The 14,483-nt window shown below is 34.6% G+C and overlaps 3 protein-coding genes across 3 annotated transcripts; 2 read left to right on the top strand and 1 right to left on the bottom strand.

Annotated features, from left to right (window-relative positions):
• Positions 1 to 1,717: 1,717 nt before the first annotated feature.
• LOC108485948 (uncharacterized) lies at positions 1,718 to 2,776 on the top strand. The gene has a single exon (XM_053030035.1). The coding sequence runs from the start codon at positions 1,886 to 1,888 to the stop codon at positions 2,633 to 2,635; it is 750 nt and encodes a 249-aa protein (XP_052885995.1). The 5' UTR covers positions 1,718 to 1,885; the 3' UTR covers positions 2,636 to 2,776.
• Positions 2,777 to 3,382: 606 nt separating this feature from the next.
• LOC108484021 (nuclear pore complex protein NUP85) lies at positions 3,383 to 8,085 on the top strand. The gene is made up of 18 exons (XM_017787627.2): positions 3,383 to 3,916; positions 4,013 to 4,115; positions 4,262 to 4,372; positions 4,475 to 4,558; positions 4,715 to 4,786; positions 4,900 to 4,956; positions 5,076 to 5,195; positions 5,286 to 5,486; positions 5,585 to 5,695; positions 5,792 to 5,829; positions 6,010 to 6,166; positions 6,442 to 6,543; positions 6,669 to 6,725; positions 6,894 to 7,040; positions 7,162 to 7,232; positions 7,350 to 7,437; positions 7,549 to 7,605; positions 7,700 to 8,085. Exons 1-18 carry the CDS (start codon positions 3,540 to 3,542, stop codon positions 7,892 to 7,894), a joined length of 2,148 nt encoding a protein of 715 aa, XP_017643116.1. The 5' UTR covers positions 3,383 to 3,539; the 3' UTR covers positions 7,895 to 8,085.
• A 1,221-nt stretch (positions 8,086 to 9,306) lies between these two features.
• On the bottom strand, positions 9,307 to 13,026 carry LOC108484843 (carotenoid cleavage dioxygenase 8 homolog B, chloroplastic). Its single transcript, XM_017788735.1, has 6 exons — positions 12,721 to 13,026; positions 11,631 to 12,374; positions 11,350 to 11,543; positions 10,625 to 10,814; positions 9,538 to 9,640; positions 9,307 to 9,452 (listed from the first exon to the last, which is right to left on the bottom strand). The coding sequence occupies exons 1-6, from the start codon at positions 13,024 to 13,026 to the stop codon at positions 9,307 to 9,309; spliced, it is 1,683 nt and encodes a 560-aa protein (XP_017644224.1).
• Between the last annotated feature and the right edge of the window lie 1,457 nt (positions 13,027 to 14,483).

The following is a 14,483-nucleotide window of genomic DNA, read 5'->3' as shown; positions in this document are numbered from 1 at the left end:
TGCCTTAGATTGGTCTATCCCAACCTTTTTTAAAGGTTGCCTTAGACAAGGTCTAACCTAACTTTTTTAAAAGGTTGCTTTAGACTGGTCTATCCCAACCTGTTTTAAAGGTTGCCTTAGACAAGGTCTATCCCAACCTCTTTTAAAGGTTGCCTTAGACAAGGTCTATCCTAACCTTTTTCAAAGGTTGGCCTTTACTAGGTCTTTCCCAACCCTTCAATAAGGGTCGACTTATGTTGACTTATGCCAATGCTTTTTCAAAAGTATCACGGAGCCTATGCCTACTGTACTATAGACAACCTTTTTAGAAGTGTCGGGAGAAGCGTTGCGAAACCTAGGCAAACCTTTTTTGCGCCGTCTTAGGTAAAAAAAAAATGTCGTGATAGACTTATTTTATTGTAATATAATTTATATAAATAAATTTTATTATAAAATAATTTAATATATTTTAGTTAATACATACAATTAATCATTACAGAATGTGAAAATTAATATATATTATATTACAAGTTTTTAAGAAATATTTGTGTTCACACAAATGTAAAGTTAAAAACATATTTTTAAAAAGTAAAAAAATATAAATTCCCTTGCATTTCACATGTTTTATAACTATTTATTAATTTCATAATACAATAGAATAAAATTATTGATTTTGTATTTACGTTATATTCATTTTGTATATATATTTTAAACATTAATTTCATTATAGGTTCATATTATATATGTTTTTATTATTATATAATATTTAGAACTACTCGTAATTCCTTTTCAATATTTAAATAGGAAGATCATGCGCTTCAACGTAATCGAATCCACATCCTCCTACACTAATAATAATTCTGATGTGAATCGAACTAAAACTCAATCGACACATTATTATATTTTAATTAAGGTGTAAATACAAATTCACATTAGTCTTTACTATTAATTTCAAACCTACATCTAAAAAGTCGTATCTCACCATGCATTGATATTCCACTTAAATCATATTCAAAGCAATTATTATGTACAAAATGAAAATAATTTTCCACTTAAATCATATCTATGGCCATTCCGAATAAAGCATTCATGCACAAATGATCTTAATATACATTAAAAGTTAAATGGTCAACTCTGCAACTCCTTACCATTTATAAATAAATGTTATATATGGAAATTGGAGACATATTTGATAGTTTCAAGTCCATCACATTACTTCTAATGACTTAATTTAATATTTTTTTACAATAAATTATATAAAAATCCAACCATTTCCCATTAAATAAAATTTGAGCATGATTGTAGGTTTCCGAACAACCCGAATATGGTGAAGGCAATTTTATTTTCAATTTGTTAATAATAAAATGTAAGATGCTCATATCTTCAAAAACAAGAGAAAGGAAAGAAATCCTAAGTGATGTTTGGAATAGTAATATGAAAAATAAAAATTATTCCAGTTTAAGTTAAAATTTTGTGAGGTAAATTGTAACGATACGACCAAGAATTTTAAAGTTTCTTAATAATTTTTGGATGAATAACTTGTTAATTAATTTTGTTTATCAAACCTTTTTTAGTTTTAATGAAATTTAAAAAAAACTATATAATTGATCCCAAAAAGGAGAAAAAGTGTGGTTTGCTTACACCATGCAATAACTTTGCCTCACTCACAACCCACCATTTTTCAAACCATTCATGCCTTTTAACTTGCTTCAGAATCAACCTTGGATACCATATGCCCATATTGGCTATTGCCATTGTCATAGTATTTCCCCAACAATACCGCTATTCCTCTCTTGTCCTTCAATTTCCCCCAAAGAATCTAACCCCAAAATTCTCTTTACAAGCACCATAATCTTTTCCCTTAAAACACCACATATTTTGCCTTCACTTTTCAATACCTCCAATCATGGACCTCTCTTCTAGTTCATCATCATCCTCATCCTCATCCTCATCATCAACCCCACGACCAAACAACCATCATCATCACCTCCATTACACCAGGCTACATTATCGTTTCAAACCAACTCAACCAGTTGCTGAAAGGATAGCTCGAGCGCTCCGTCACCCGCTCTTCCTCCTCCATCGATCCGATTCCGACTTTTTAGTGTTAGGTGCTACGGGGAATGTCTACACCGTGACCTTATCTTCCACCCCTTCATGCACCTGCCCCGACCGTACGACCCCATGCAAGCACATCTTATTCGTTCTAATCCGAGCATTGGGCGTCTCGGTCGACGACGCGTGTCTCCGGAGGCGAACTCTCCGTCCATGTAGGCTCAGCCGTCTCCTCGGGACGCTGACGTTGCCTGAAGCTCTAGCCGGGGCAGGGGTACGCGAGAGGTTCCACCAACTTTTCTCTCAGAGGAAAAAACAAGGCGAGTCCGGGGGAGTTAAGGAGATAGAAGAAGGAACGGTTTGCCCCGTTTGCTTGGAGGAAATGGAGAAAGGAGAGAAGGTGGCGGCGTGTTCCACGTGTCGGAACCTGATCCATGAAGAGTGTTTGATGAGGTGGAAGAGGAGTCGAGGGAGGAGGTCGGCTAATTGTGTAATTTGTCGTGCCAGGTGGAGTACTGATCAAGAGAAGTATTTGAATTTGGCTGCTTATATTGGTCGTGACGACGTTGGCGACGGTGGTAGTAGCCTATGTGCTGGATAATTTGTTTTAGGTTGTTAGTTGTAGGGTAAAAAATTGTTAATCACGAATTCTTTACGTTTAATTATGAAACTGTTAATGGATAATATCATTTGATAATAGGGTAGTGGAAATAAATAAAAATTGACTTAAATATTTTATTTATTTAATGATGTCATGAATTTGTACTATGGGGTTAATTAGGATGAGACTTTCTCAAACTATATTCTTACTGGATGTTTGTTTGGATTTAATGTAAGTATACATATGAGATTAATTTTAAAAAAAAAAAAAGTGGGGGGTGCATGATAGATTACACTTACACCCAAGCTTAAAATAGACTCCACCTTCAAGTAATTATCTAAAACTAATTTAAAATAAATTTTATTATTGGACGACAATCTTTTATTTGTCTAACTTAAAAATAAGAAGCTGTTTGCTGTTTTCTATTTATTACCAAAAGTTACAAAGAATGATGAGACTTTCAAAAGTTCAAGATTCATATACGAGTGATTTTATTGGTTTTAATAAATATTATTTACCATTTCATTAGGAAAAAAATATCAGATTTTCTTTTAATTTTAAATTAAAATTTGAGTTTGAATTTAAAAAATAATCTGAATCTAAAATTAATATATAAACAAAAATTTAAGGTGTAAGTGAAATAATAATTTCAATTATTTAAATCTGAATCAATTACATTATTTTACAAAATTCAAGTGAATCTGTAATTTTGTATAATTAATACATGTATGAGCGTTGGGAATTTTATCTACGAAACTTATTCTTACGTTAGTTTAGTTTCGCCTCGTAACCAAACACGGGTCGAATGAATCCCTCCTTTCCCCCTCAATTCAACGTTGGCAAACCCCCTCGAAAACCCTAAAGCTTTCAGACCCCCCACTCACTGATTTATTGGCAAAAGGAAATGCCCGGCGTCTCTTCTGATTCCGCCCGCGGCGCTTTGGTTCCACTTTCACCCGAGTCCCCGGGCGCGGTGGTGTATCCTCTCCGCCATGGTCTCAAGTCTCCAATCTCTAGACTCTCCATCTCATGGTCACGCGGTAACTCCCTCCGAGTCTCGGTTTTCGCCGCTCCTTCTTCCGATGGCTCCGTCAATGATGGTGACGGAGGAAAAGTAGTGGAAGTGAAGCTCGGCGGCGGAGACGGCGAGATCAGCGAGGCTCATTGGCGGAGGATCGCCTACGGTTCGGTCTCTCCTTTTGCTCTACTCCAAAGCAGGAAAAATGCTGTCTCCAGCTTGTCCAAAATGTCCATGAATTCTTCACCTTACGATGGTGACTGGTAATTGATTTTCAAAATTTCATTTTTTCTATACCAATATATCTTTGAAATTTATTTTCTTTTCTTCTGAAAAAAAATTGAATTCGCTGTTTTTAGGTGGGATTACATAATGGAGTACAGCAAGGACATAAATGCCCTTCTAGTTAATCAGAAATCGGCTTCAGTTCCGGTTCTCGATGACACGAAGTCAGTCATAACTGTGAGTTCCATTTTTTTGATGAGCCATTTTGTCTTCGCTTGGTATGAGGGATGGAAATTTTGTTAATATAATGGTTAAGCTAGAAAGTGTTAATTTAATGGTAATTTCTTTGAATTTCAAGTTACCTTTTTTTTTTCTCCTCTCAGAAAGGAGAGGAACCAACTAGTTTGAAGGCTGCGTGGGAGCTATTGGAAATGTTTTATGCAGAAAAGCCATCTCATTCATGGTTACCCGAACGCCTTGTTGATTGGTTAGCTGTAAATATCCTACCCTTTTCTTTTGTTACTATAACCATTAAGTTTTACATTAGTTTGGTTTTAAAGTTGTTTGTTACTAGTAAGCAATTTGTGTCTTGGCAGGATTACGATAGCCTTTTCTCTGGAACACACCCGACAGTCCACTCAAAGCTTGTTGATTTTCAAAAAGAATTTGTTAACTTGCAGGTGTTAAATAATTAGCCTTCTATGTTCCTTATGAAGTTAACTTCTTTTATATGGTACTTCTGCAGTTCTGGAGGTTTAGGCTTGCGAGTTGTTTAACTGATATTTGGTTCTATATTCACCTAAGATGATGATATTTAATCAGTTTATTGAATGCAGGTTGTGGAGGATGATCCCAAATATTGGGAAGTTATGTCATCTGCACTTGCTGTTGGTTGGCTGAATATCGTAGTAAGTGGTTTGATAGTCTAATGTGGTTCATAGCTTACAAAGAGGAAAGCATGGTAGGTACATTTTTCTGTGGAATTTTATTATTTGATATGGTTTTTTATTCTTGCTTGCAGGTTAAAATGTTGCGCTTGCATGGTTCTTATCAATTAGATCAACTCAGCAATCGTGAGGTTGGTACGAGATTAGTTGTTATGTATTGCATCTGAAAGTTGTAGCTCTATTTACCTGTAGTAGCATGTTTTGAGTGTAATCGAACAGTAAGCATTTTTCTTTTCATGCACACCAACAGACAGAGAATGGTCTTGTGGAGGCAGTTGCCGTTCTTATTTCAAAAATGCCACGCATGCGTTTGGAACAAGAAGCTGGGAAATTGGGTGAATGCTATAAGGCCAAGCCTGATTTTGTAAAGGTCTCTTAATTTTAATGGTTTTTTTCTTTCATTCTGCTTCATGATCCACTACCACCATAGATAAGTCATTCGAGTTTTTCTCTTGCATAGGCATGGGAGAAATGGCGGGGTCAGATAAATAAGCTGGATTCTAGTGCATTCTGGTTTCAGTGTGCTCACCAGCAGACTCGGGAGGGCTTGAGAAGTATGTTACAAATAATGCTGGGTAATGCTAATAGTCTCTGCTCTGCAACATATAACTGGATAGAGCTGTATATTTCTCACTTCCTATACATGAGGCCATTAACAGTGGTATGTATCTTCCGTGTATAAAATATATATTAGTGTTGATAGTTTATGCGTGATAGCTGGACCCTGAAATAATCACTTGATTTCTTTTCTTATGTTAGGGGTTAGAAAGCATGTACAGCTTGGCACAGAAAAGCATTCAATTGAAACCAATGGCTTCTGCACATAGGTTGATGGGGCTTATAATTGGAATTCTTGGGGAAAATACTGAGGTGACGTATGGGGAGATAATATCAATTTGCATTCTCTGTTAATTCTCCTTTTGATTCCTTAACTTTAAATTAAATTTTGCTATGTGTATTTCTCAGGTTGTATTAGCAGAATGCTTGAAAGGATTTGGTCCTTGGTGAGCTGTCATAATTGCATCTTCATATATTTCTGTTTGTTAGTAGTGCAATTTTGGAGCCTTATATGGTGTGCTATTTCAATTTATTTTTGTTCTGACAGCTATAAGAGCTTATCATGAAATTAAAGCTTGGATTTCCTTGTACATTCTTTTGAGAAATATGTGTTTTCTTTTCATCAGGATGGTTGCGCATGCCATAGAGTTGTTGACTGCTGGGAGTGACCATGCAGAAATGCTTTTACATGAAGAGCGTCAGAACTTGGGGGGAATAAGCATAGAGGAGCTTCATCGACTTGTTTATGCTCAAGTCCTATCTTCATTTCCATTAACTTGGCAAGTGAGTGGAAATAACTGTGGATTTCTTCATTGGTATATGGAGCTGCAGTTGTGCATCTTTTATGCATCGTATGGTTTAGGATTACCCTTCTAAGCTAGACAAATGAAATGTGGAGTGCAATTTAACCAACCTTATTGGATATAATTCATAGTAATGAGTAAATTAATACTATTTTCTATTATTATCTTTATAGTGGATAAGATGTAATATTTTAATGGAACGCTAGCGCTTTGAATAAATATTTCTTATATATTCTTTTCCTTTAACATCTACAGATTGCTCCAATTTATCTTATATCATGCATGAAGCACGGGATGATTCTGTTACAGATATTATTGTCCAAGCAACCTGTTCAAGATAATCAGTTATTGCTGAAGGTCATTGATTCATTTTTTTTGATGCCTCTCATCTTTGCCATTATCATTTTGCTTTTCCCTATTGTGTTCGATTTCAGGGGCTTATAAAGTAGTTTATTGATGATCAAATTCTTTGTTGTATGCAGAGGATAGAGATTTGCCGCCTTTATGAACTCCATAGTGTAACTTCAAATATTATGAAGGTATAAGCATCCATGAAGGCATAATATTATTTTGGTGATGGAAAACATATAAAGCTTGGCATTTGTTTTTGGAAACAGAGTTTCCTAACCGGTAGAGAAATATTTTGTTAGACATGATGATTGAATGTGTTAGCATGTCAGTCAAAGATTCTCACTGTCCATGTTTAGATTGCTGGAGTACACCACTGGAAGCATGGTCGGAAAGGTTCTGGAGTCTTTTGGCTTCAGCAAGCTCGGGATGAATATCGTCTTAATAGGATAGCTCTGCAATTGTTTGATTCAGTTGGAAAAACAATCTCTGATGAGAGTTTCAAGGTAAATTTTATAAACAACCTCTGAAGCTTCTTTACTTTCCATTTCATGAATTAAAAGATCTTTATATTCTGAAGGTATTTAGATTATGGGATATTATTTAGTGCGTCCTCTATCTTTGCAGCAATGGGAAGGTTTAATTCAGTTATTGGGTTCAGATTCTAAGACTGCTGGTGGACTAGAGTTCCTACACAAGTAAAGAATTTTCCATCTTTGCTTACCGTTGGATTATTATGTATAATTACAAAGCACATTGCATTAGTTTCTCTTCAATATTCTGAGCCCAAATCCATAACCTTCAATGCGTCACAGATACAGAGATTTCAAGAAATCTCTTCGGCAGATTCATGACGGAAAGGCTACAGATCCTGCTCGGCAAGCTGTGGAATCTCTCATATCAGTACATATCATCTCTTATAATCTATTACTTCAAGTTACCATCATATTATCAAAAATCATAACAAGAGCAAATATTGTTATGTGACTTTCTTTTTTTCTTTTCTTACTACAGCTTATGAAAAACCCTTCTACGCCTCAACGCTTTTGGCTGCCGCTTCTTTATGATTCGGTAAGCAATGATCTTCACGAAGTTTTTTATATCTATCTCATTACAGTTTGGACTATGCAGTATTGATTTTTTTTTTTTCTAAATTTTTCCACAGTTGAAGCTGCTTAATTGGAAGGAACGTCCTTTGTTGAATGTGTCTCAGACAAATCTTCTATTAAATAAACTACAAGAATTGTCCATGGCAAGGCTTCGGCCGGACTTTATTGAATCTGAGTTACCACCCCAGGCCTTGAACTCTGTTAGACTAGCTCTTGGCACGAATCTTGGACGTGCAATCCTAGAGGAATGAGCCCCTTAAAGTATGTAACCTTTGTCAACCTCCATAATTGTTATTTCAGGTTTGAGATTATCGCAAGCAAACCCAATTTGGCATATTTTAAAGAGAAGTCTTTGTAATTACTTGATATGACTAAAAGAGTTGGGTTTGATAGATATAAATTTAAAGTAAAATTTTAATTTTGCTAAAAAAGGGAAAAAGAATGGCTTTGATATTTGCATGCTATGGCTTGAAATATAAGTCCCACTCTTTTTGCGATGCAATTGTTAAGGGCTTAATGTCCCATATATTGGACCATTTGATTGAACTCGAACCAATGATTTAAATATAAAATAATTGAAATAAAATAAGTGATCTAAATTCAAGATAATAGTACTTGAATAATTAGATTCTTACCTAAAATTAACTTGAATATTAAATAGACCAGAGTTACTCCTGAGGTATTTTTTGTCATCCATACAATACTGATATTTTATGTAATCTGACTTTGATTTATGGTAAATCAGGATTTTATTTTCTTCTACGTGGCTGATATTGACTCTATATTTGCTGAATGATTAGCATGTATTTAAACTGCTTAGTTTAACATTATGTATTTGTTTTAGTGCATAAATCAAATGGGTGGCTGATTTTAACCTGCGCATAATTCCCATAATCTTCTATTCTATGTAAGGACCAATTCAACCAAAGATGTCCCAGATTTTAAATTACTCTTCCAACTTCAAAATATTTTAATTGACTCCACCAATTATTTTCTCATTGTGTCTTCAGTGCTCTATATGTGATATTGATCAAATTGTAAAAATATGTGTACACTATTTATTTGTTTAACACTTCAGATCCAATCCGTCTTTTGGTAGTACATTTATGCTTACAAATTACAAATTGATCAACGTGTTTTCATTATGTTCCACGTTAGATTCGAACTAATATTTAATACCTAAATTGATGTCTGTATTGATGGAAGGACTTGATTGATATAGTACAGATGCATTGATGACTAAACTAAAACATTTTGAAGTTTAAGATCCAGTTTAAATATTAGCAACAATTTAGGGATGTTTGGTAGAATTGAGCCTTTATGTAAAATCGACACAAATGGCTGAAAATAGTCTTAATTTACTTCTCTTTATATCCTTCTAGAAAACAAATACAGTAAATATCCTTTACATAAATTCATGATATTACAATCCAGATATTCACGCTGGTTTCAATCCTCCACTGGCTACACTATATATGTATTTCTTTTTTTCTTGCTAATTGCTTAATAGACATACATACATAAATCATACTAATTTAATAATATCATATCGATAAATTTTATGCACTGAATTAAAGGTGGAGTGATCAAAGAACTTGTGTCCAAATCTTTAATTAACACCAAGACAATCCCTACTCATTTAAAAAAAAATAAATCATAGGTATTATTTCTTGGGTACCCAACATCCATGTAAGCCATAAGGTAGACCATAAGGGAGCTTTGCTCTTGTAATTTCTTTGAAAGTTGAACCGTCCAACAATAAAGCATATCCACCTCCATTTTTCTCACTGATTAGGGAGATTACAACGCCTGCAACATTGTGTTTTTTAAGGTAAAATAAAATAGTACAACCAAAATTGAAACTGCAAAGCATACAATGACTGAATTAGCTCACCATCATCTTCCTCAGTGGCACCTGGTCGAGCCACAAAGAATGGCTCCGATGGCACAGCTCCCTCATCGTACCAATTCTTTGCCTTTTTCTCTACGAAATCAAGCTGCCATTGGCATAAATAATTAAACATTGAGGACATCTTTAGAGGTTTTTAAGTGTTATGCGTGTAGCATAATACTGAAATAAAAAATTAGACTCAATTTAAATTATTGATAAAAAGCTAATAATCTAAACCTCTCAAGTTTAAACTCTAGATTAACACCAACTTAAAATAACCTATAATTTGAATTAAAAATAATTTAAACTTAAAATAGCTTAAAAACCCAAATTGACCATAAGAGTTACAGCCTAAAACCACCAAACTCACACCTGCAGCCAAAAACTGTGTGGGGGTTGGGGGGGGGTTTGGGAAGATAAAATTCTAAAATTCAAGGAGACGAAGCTAAAAAATTTATTTTAAAACAGCTTAGATTATATAGTAGGAAAATAGAGTTGAATGTTGCAACCATGGATCATTGACATTAAACATTTGATTGACCTTGTTAAAACAACAGACCTGGCAACTCGAGATGATTATCACATGGCGGACACTCGAAAATGGGCCACTTTCTCTTTTAAATTTTTATATCTTTTCTTATGATATAACTAAGATGTAAATTTATATGCTTGCTATATTTATAAGAAAAATATAGTTAATTTTAGGAGAGCCTGAAAATACAAAATTTTTATTTATTCAAATGACTAAAAAGGTTAAATTAAATGATTAATGCTTAAGATAGGTCACTTTACCAAGAATAGGTCAAGACCATAACTTGTACCTTAATTTGATCTTTGATTCAAATTCGGAATCGTCCAAACAAGTAAATGATGAGAATATAAAATGATTTAAATTTGTAAGGATCAAATTCAAAAAAAAAAAAAAAAGAGAGTAGAAAACTACACTCACACGAATTCAAAAGTAAACCCAACTTCACATATGAGTGGATCTAAACATTAAGTTGAAAAATTTCAAATTTAAATGGATGTAATTCAACCCGATTATTTTGATTTGCATAAAGTGATAATGGATGATAAAAAGTTAAAATACCTTGGTGAGGGTGTTGGGGAAATGACATGGGCGTTGAGCTCCACAAGCATAAGCGTATCTATATTTTTTACCCAAATAAGCAGGGTTTATGCTGCACATGTCTATGCCTCTTCCATGTTCATCTGCCTCCAATGCAGCCTCCAACTTTCCATTCCGACTCCCATCCAATGGGATTTTGAATCTTCCCACCCTATTACGTTCATTATTTTTAATTAATTTCAACCTTTTTGAATACATCCTTTAATCTATGTTCTTACAAATATCTAATAAGCCTATAAACGGGCAAAAAATGTAAAATAGTCTATATATGACCTAAGGATGAGATTTTTCCATCTTTTGATCTCACCTAACAAGCTACGTAGGAGCTTGACTCCCATATTCTTGTAAACACATGCATGCAGTATTCAGAGCTTGACGTGCCATGTTCATTTTGATTTGAATGTATATTTTATTTGTATGTTTAAATTAATAAAAAACCTTTAGCTAAATAAACCCTCATACATATTGACTACTTGTATTCTAATAAAAATCCTTAACATGAATCAACAATTAATGTGGAATTTAGATGGAAAAAAAGTATCTAAATAAATCATTATGGTTTACTAGATTTTTTTAACAATATTGTAGCCTACATGTATGTATAAATCATGCAAGAGAACTTAAATTCCCTTAATTATAACACGAATATAAAAGATAATCATAAAAAAAGTGATATATTATCTTACCTTGCATCTGGTAGAACATCCTCCCCCTTGAAGAACCGGAGGTTTTTAAGCCTAAGCTGATCTAAAATGGAGGTGTCGGCGTGGTGTTCACAACAATCAGCGATAATAGAAGTCACTCTCCCATCTTCATCTTCCTCTTCGTATGCATTGATGAAATGAAAGGTCACGAATAACGGCACTTCCACACTCGTCACCTTCAAGATTTGAACCGTTCATAAAGGATTCGTGTTGAAATCCGTTCAAAACAAAGAAAGATTAAAAGAAAAAAAATGGGAACTTACTACTTTTCCACTAGCTTTACACATGACATGCAGGAAGGCTTTAGATTGAGGATGCCACTCAAATTTGTACAAAGGAGTAGGCTCAGCTCGGAGCAAATTTTGTGCACAGTACCTCAATGGCATTTCAGGCACCACAACATAGTGTTGAGTCACCGGAAAAGAATGGACCCAACCTGGAGCTGGTCCTCCACTGCAGTTCACCCTTCCAATCACCTTCCTTTCATTGGTCCCTGGCTCCATACGGACCACTAAGTACCCAGGCTTCAACAAATCTGGCAACAGGGTCAAGAACTCGGCATCGGTCACTATAGGATGAGCCGAGTGTATCAATCCCCCAAGGCTATCGCTATATTCGAACCTCCCAAGTGTTTCCAAGCTGTTGGGGTCGATAACCAAGGACCCTTTTTGAGTTTCCGTCAGGCAAACCACTCGTCCATCCCCGAGTTTCACGACGCCGGTGTTGGCATTATCCGTTAAAGATGACCCAGAGAAGAGCTTTGCTAGATCCCCAACATAGGCCATGAAGTTTTCATGCTTAGGAACCTCCGAGAATTCCCGGAAGCAAATCTTTTTGTTCTTCTTTGCGGCCTTGTAGGCTTCCGATTCGATTTGGCGGTGACCGGCGATTAACCGGCCGTCCTCAAAGTGGAGCTTCACTAGTGTGGCGTAGCCGTCAAAGAGGTGACGGAAGTTGTAATCTTCTATATGCCATAGACCTGGACCGTTTCTGAGGTACGTTCCTTTCTACATAAATAATTAATTAACGAAAAATTTATCAACCAAAATTTTTTTAATGTAATAAAATATTGATGCTGTCAAGATATTTTATTGCATTTAGTGTATAGTTTTTTATAGCTGACAAAGGACATTATGATTATGTGTGATGATCAGTTGTTGAAGATTTTTTAAGAATATTCTAGCTGGCGTAGTGTTATGAATTGACGGCATTCTATATTTCAGTATCACCTAATTATGACACCTAGCTAGCACAATGTATTTAGCTTGGACGTTGTTTCCTTTGATTCTTTAGATGATGTCCGATGATCCGAGTATCAATTATATTAACCTTAAAATTTATATATTTACGCACCAGCCATAAAGGTATTTCTCCTTGCACAACCAGCTCTCCTTCCCATCGTTCTTGTTTCACACTCGTCCAAGCAACATGGCTCTGATCCGGGTCGACGGGTTCTTTATCCGGAGACGGAACAATCGCTAGTTGCGATGGACTCACGACTCGGGCGATTGTTAAGGCTTGCTTGTATGGTTTTCTACCAAAAACAAGCTTGTTCTCCAAGGAAAACCCATGTTTTCTATGACAGGATTGATCAAAATCCAACATGGTAAAGGGAGAAACATGGTGCCCGCAGATATCTGAAAACCATAGGGAATCCATGAGAGAGAGAGTGTGTGTGTGTGTTTAAGAACAAAGGGTTTGTGATAGTTTTAACTAAGGGTGTGAATGCCATATGGTATTTATAGGACGTCTTGGGGGTGAGCAAAAGTTAGAAGATTAAGGAAACAATATTCGGAATCTTGATTGGTGGAATTCCTTTGCACTACAAGACATAGTAATTCAAGTATATTTAAGGTCAGAAATGGGAGGTTTACTATATGTATAACTAAGTATATTTATGGTTGGCATTTTTTGGCATAAGAGTGATATAGGGATGGAATCATATGGTGGGTTCATTTTTCTTTTAAGAAAAGGAAAATTAAAGTACTACTTATCACTTAAATATTGCCATTTAGTTTGTCCTTGGTGCCCCGGCAATAATGTTTTGGGGATGCTATTGCTAATGTTGCCAAAGGATGATGCTTTTCGTATTGGATTCTGCCTCATCAGGTATCCGAGGTTTTGAAATCTTGTGGTGCATGGCAAGTACTACTTTCTCAGTTACCCAAAAATCTTGTGATATGTTATACATGTTAATGCCTCTTTGGTAATGTATCTGAGTTTGAAAAATGTTTCAAGGAATGTTCTTGCAATATAAACGTGATTGGAGGTGTTGAGCTTTATGTTTGATACGTGTTCTAATGCTTAATTAAGTAAAAGATAAAAGTAGAAATAAAGAGGTAATATAGCATAAGGTGATAAATGTTGAATAATCTGTGTAGTAAATACATGTTATTATTTACTATTATTAAATGTTAGTCTAAATTAAAATTGATTTAATATGGCCAAATATATGTATATAATTTAGTAACTAATTTCTAATTGATATGAGCTGATTAGAAATTAAATTTAATGTGCAAAAGTAATATATTTAGGTTATGGTCCTTAAATTATATAGACATAACTTTTCTAACATCCTATATTCAAAAAGAGAGAGTGAGAGTCACAGTTTTTAAAATACTTGTGTGTTAATTTAAAATATTTGAACCACAAGACTTGAAGAGTTTAAGATATCGATTGATTTAGGTACGCTTTTATATCTAATTTTTGTTCTTGATGATATGATATGATAAATTCTGATTTATTATGTTTTGTTTCATAGTTTTTTAGTTCTAACAAGTGATATCATATTCTTGTTATGTTGAATCATTGAAACAAATTGACTTTTTTAATTTAATTTGGTATTTAAAGTATATATGGGATGATATTAAATTTGGGCTTTCTTTCGATTGTAATGCTTTAATCAAGAATTTGAATTATAATTGAGCTTAGAATGGTTGTGCAATATATTACAATTGACGCTTGAGCTGGAATTCAATATTTTATAATCGTATGTAGCAATTTATTTGTGCAATTATTATTTTGTGTTTTTACACAATTACTTCGACCAGGATTCGTTTTGGTGCCACTCAAATTTAACAATAAAAATTGGTTTGGTGCACTATTTCGATTCAAAA

Source organism: Gossypium arboreum, chromosome 6, assembly GCF_025698485.1.
Source record: "Gossypium arboreum isolate Shixiya-1 chromosome 6, ASM2569848v2, whole genome shotgun sequence".
Taxonomy (NCBI): domain Eukaryota; kingdom Viridiplantae; phylum Streptophyta; class Magnoliopsida; order Malvales; family Malvaceae; genus Gossypium; species Gossypium arboreum.
The sequence above is the reverse complement of the archived record's forward strand: the minus strand, read 5'-3'. Positions and strand labels throughout refer to the sequence as shown.